The sequence below is a fragment of the Vigna umbellata genome, chromosome 8 (assembly GCF_029865625.1).
Source record: "Vigna umbellata cultivar VRB3 chromosome 8, Vumbellata_1.0, whole genome shotgun sequence".
Lineage (NCBI taxonomy): Eukaryota > Viridiplantae > Streptophyta > Magnoliopsida > Fabales > Fabaceae > Vigna > Vigna umbellata.
Window position 1 is genome coordinate 21,355,851 of NC_142172.1, and position 1,599 is coordinate 21,357,449.

The window sequence follows — 1,599 nt, forward strand, 5'->3', positions numbered from 1 at the left end:
AGGAGATGCCTAACAGGAGTTTTAGGGCTAATACTAAAGTTAACCCTAAGGAGGAGTGCAATGCCATTATGACTAGAAGTGGCACGTAGAAAAGAAAAAGCTGAGTTGAGTGAAAAAGAAGAGATGAATAAAGAGAGAAAAGAAGAGGCTGAGAGAAAAGAAGGTGAGAAAGATGAGAGGAAAAAGAAAGGAGAAGAGAATAAGAGAAAAAAAGAAAAAATAATTGAGAAGTCCCTTCCTTATCCAAAAAGCTTTTCAAAGACTGAAAAGATAAACAATTTGGGCATTTCATGGAGATCTTCAAGCAATTGGAGATTACTATGCCCTTGACTGAAGCACTACAGCAAATTCCTGCCTATGTTAAGCACATGAAGCAATTCCTCAGCAAGAAGAAGAAATATTTAGATGAGGAAACACTTAAAGTGTAGGGCAATTGAAGTGCCATTATGCAAAAGAATCTCCCTCCAAAATTCAAAGATCCAGGAAGTTTCAATATTCCTTGTACCATTGGGAATCATGATGTAGGGAAAACTCTAGTTGACTTAGGGGCTAGCATCAACCTGATGCCCCTATCTTTGCTCAAAAAGATTGGTGGTCTGGAGGTCAAACCCACAAGAATGGTGTTGCAAATGGCGGATAGGTCCATCAAGCATCCTTATGGTGTAGTGGAAGATGTTGTGGTTCAGATAGATAAACTCCAATTCCCAGTTGATTTTGTAGTGATGGAGATGGGGGGAAATGTAGAGATACCGATCATCTTTGGAAGACCATTCATGAAGATAGCCTAGGTCGTAATTCATGTAGATGATGGAGTTTTGACATTGAAAGATCAAGATAAAGAGGTGACTTTTAATGTCTTCAATGAGGTGCAGCCAATTCAAGCAAAACAGGCTAAACCTAAAGCACCAGATAAAGTTTGCTCAGTAACTAGTCTACATGATGAAGCTGCAAAGTTGGTCAAGAGGAATCATAATTGTTTCTCTCCAAAACTGAAGGAAGAGAATAAATATAAAGAAGGACTAGTTCACCAAGACTTTGTGCTGGAAAGTAATGAACCCAAACCTAGCTACCAGTGAAATTCAAGAACAAGTTATGGGTTATCAAGGATATTAAAGAAAAGGGAGTTATTGAGATTGAGGCTCCTTACTCTAGGAGAGTTAAGTTGGTGACAAGAAAATTGCTGAGATTTGGTTGGTGTCATGAAGGAAGGAAGAACGCCAACATTAAAAATCCAGATTGAGCTTAATGGTTTCATAATCGTGACGTTAAACAAGCGTTTATTGGGAGGCAACCCAATTTCTAACTTTTTCTTTTTAATTGATTATTTGTGTGGTTTGGATTTGATTTTGCTTTGCAGTAATTAAAGCATCTATTGATGGATGTTATGGTGATGAAGATTCATATGAGAGCATCTACTGAGAGATGCTACTAGATTAAGTGTTTATTGATGGATGCTACTGACGACATCTACTGAGGGATGCCGATGAAGATGAGAAAGATCAGCATCTACTGATGGATGCTGATGAGAAGGATTCACATCTACTAATGGATGCTGGAAGATTCAGATGAAAGCATCTATTGATGGATGTTGCTGGATCA

At 38.2% G+C, this 1,599-nt stretch overlaps 1 protein-coding gene across 1 annotated transcript; it reads left to right on the top strand.

Annotated features, from left to right (window-relative positions):
* The first annotated feature begins 446 nt into the window (after positions 1–446).
* On the top strand, positions 447–788 carry LOC148194248 (uncharacterized). Its single transcript, XM_088097154.1, has one exon. It carries the CDS (start codon positions 447–449, stop codon positions 786–788), a length of 342 nt encoding a protein of 113 aa, XP_087953280.1.
* The last annotated feature ends 811 nt before the right edge of the window (positions 789–1,599 follow it).

Bases quoted from the DNA above. Each gene is read 5' to 3' on its own strand.
- LOC148194248 (XM_088097154.1), top strand. From the start codon at position 447: ATGCAAAAGAATCTCCCTCCAAAATTCAAAGATCCAGGAAGTTTCAAT.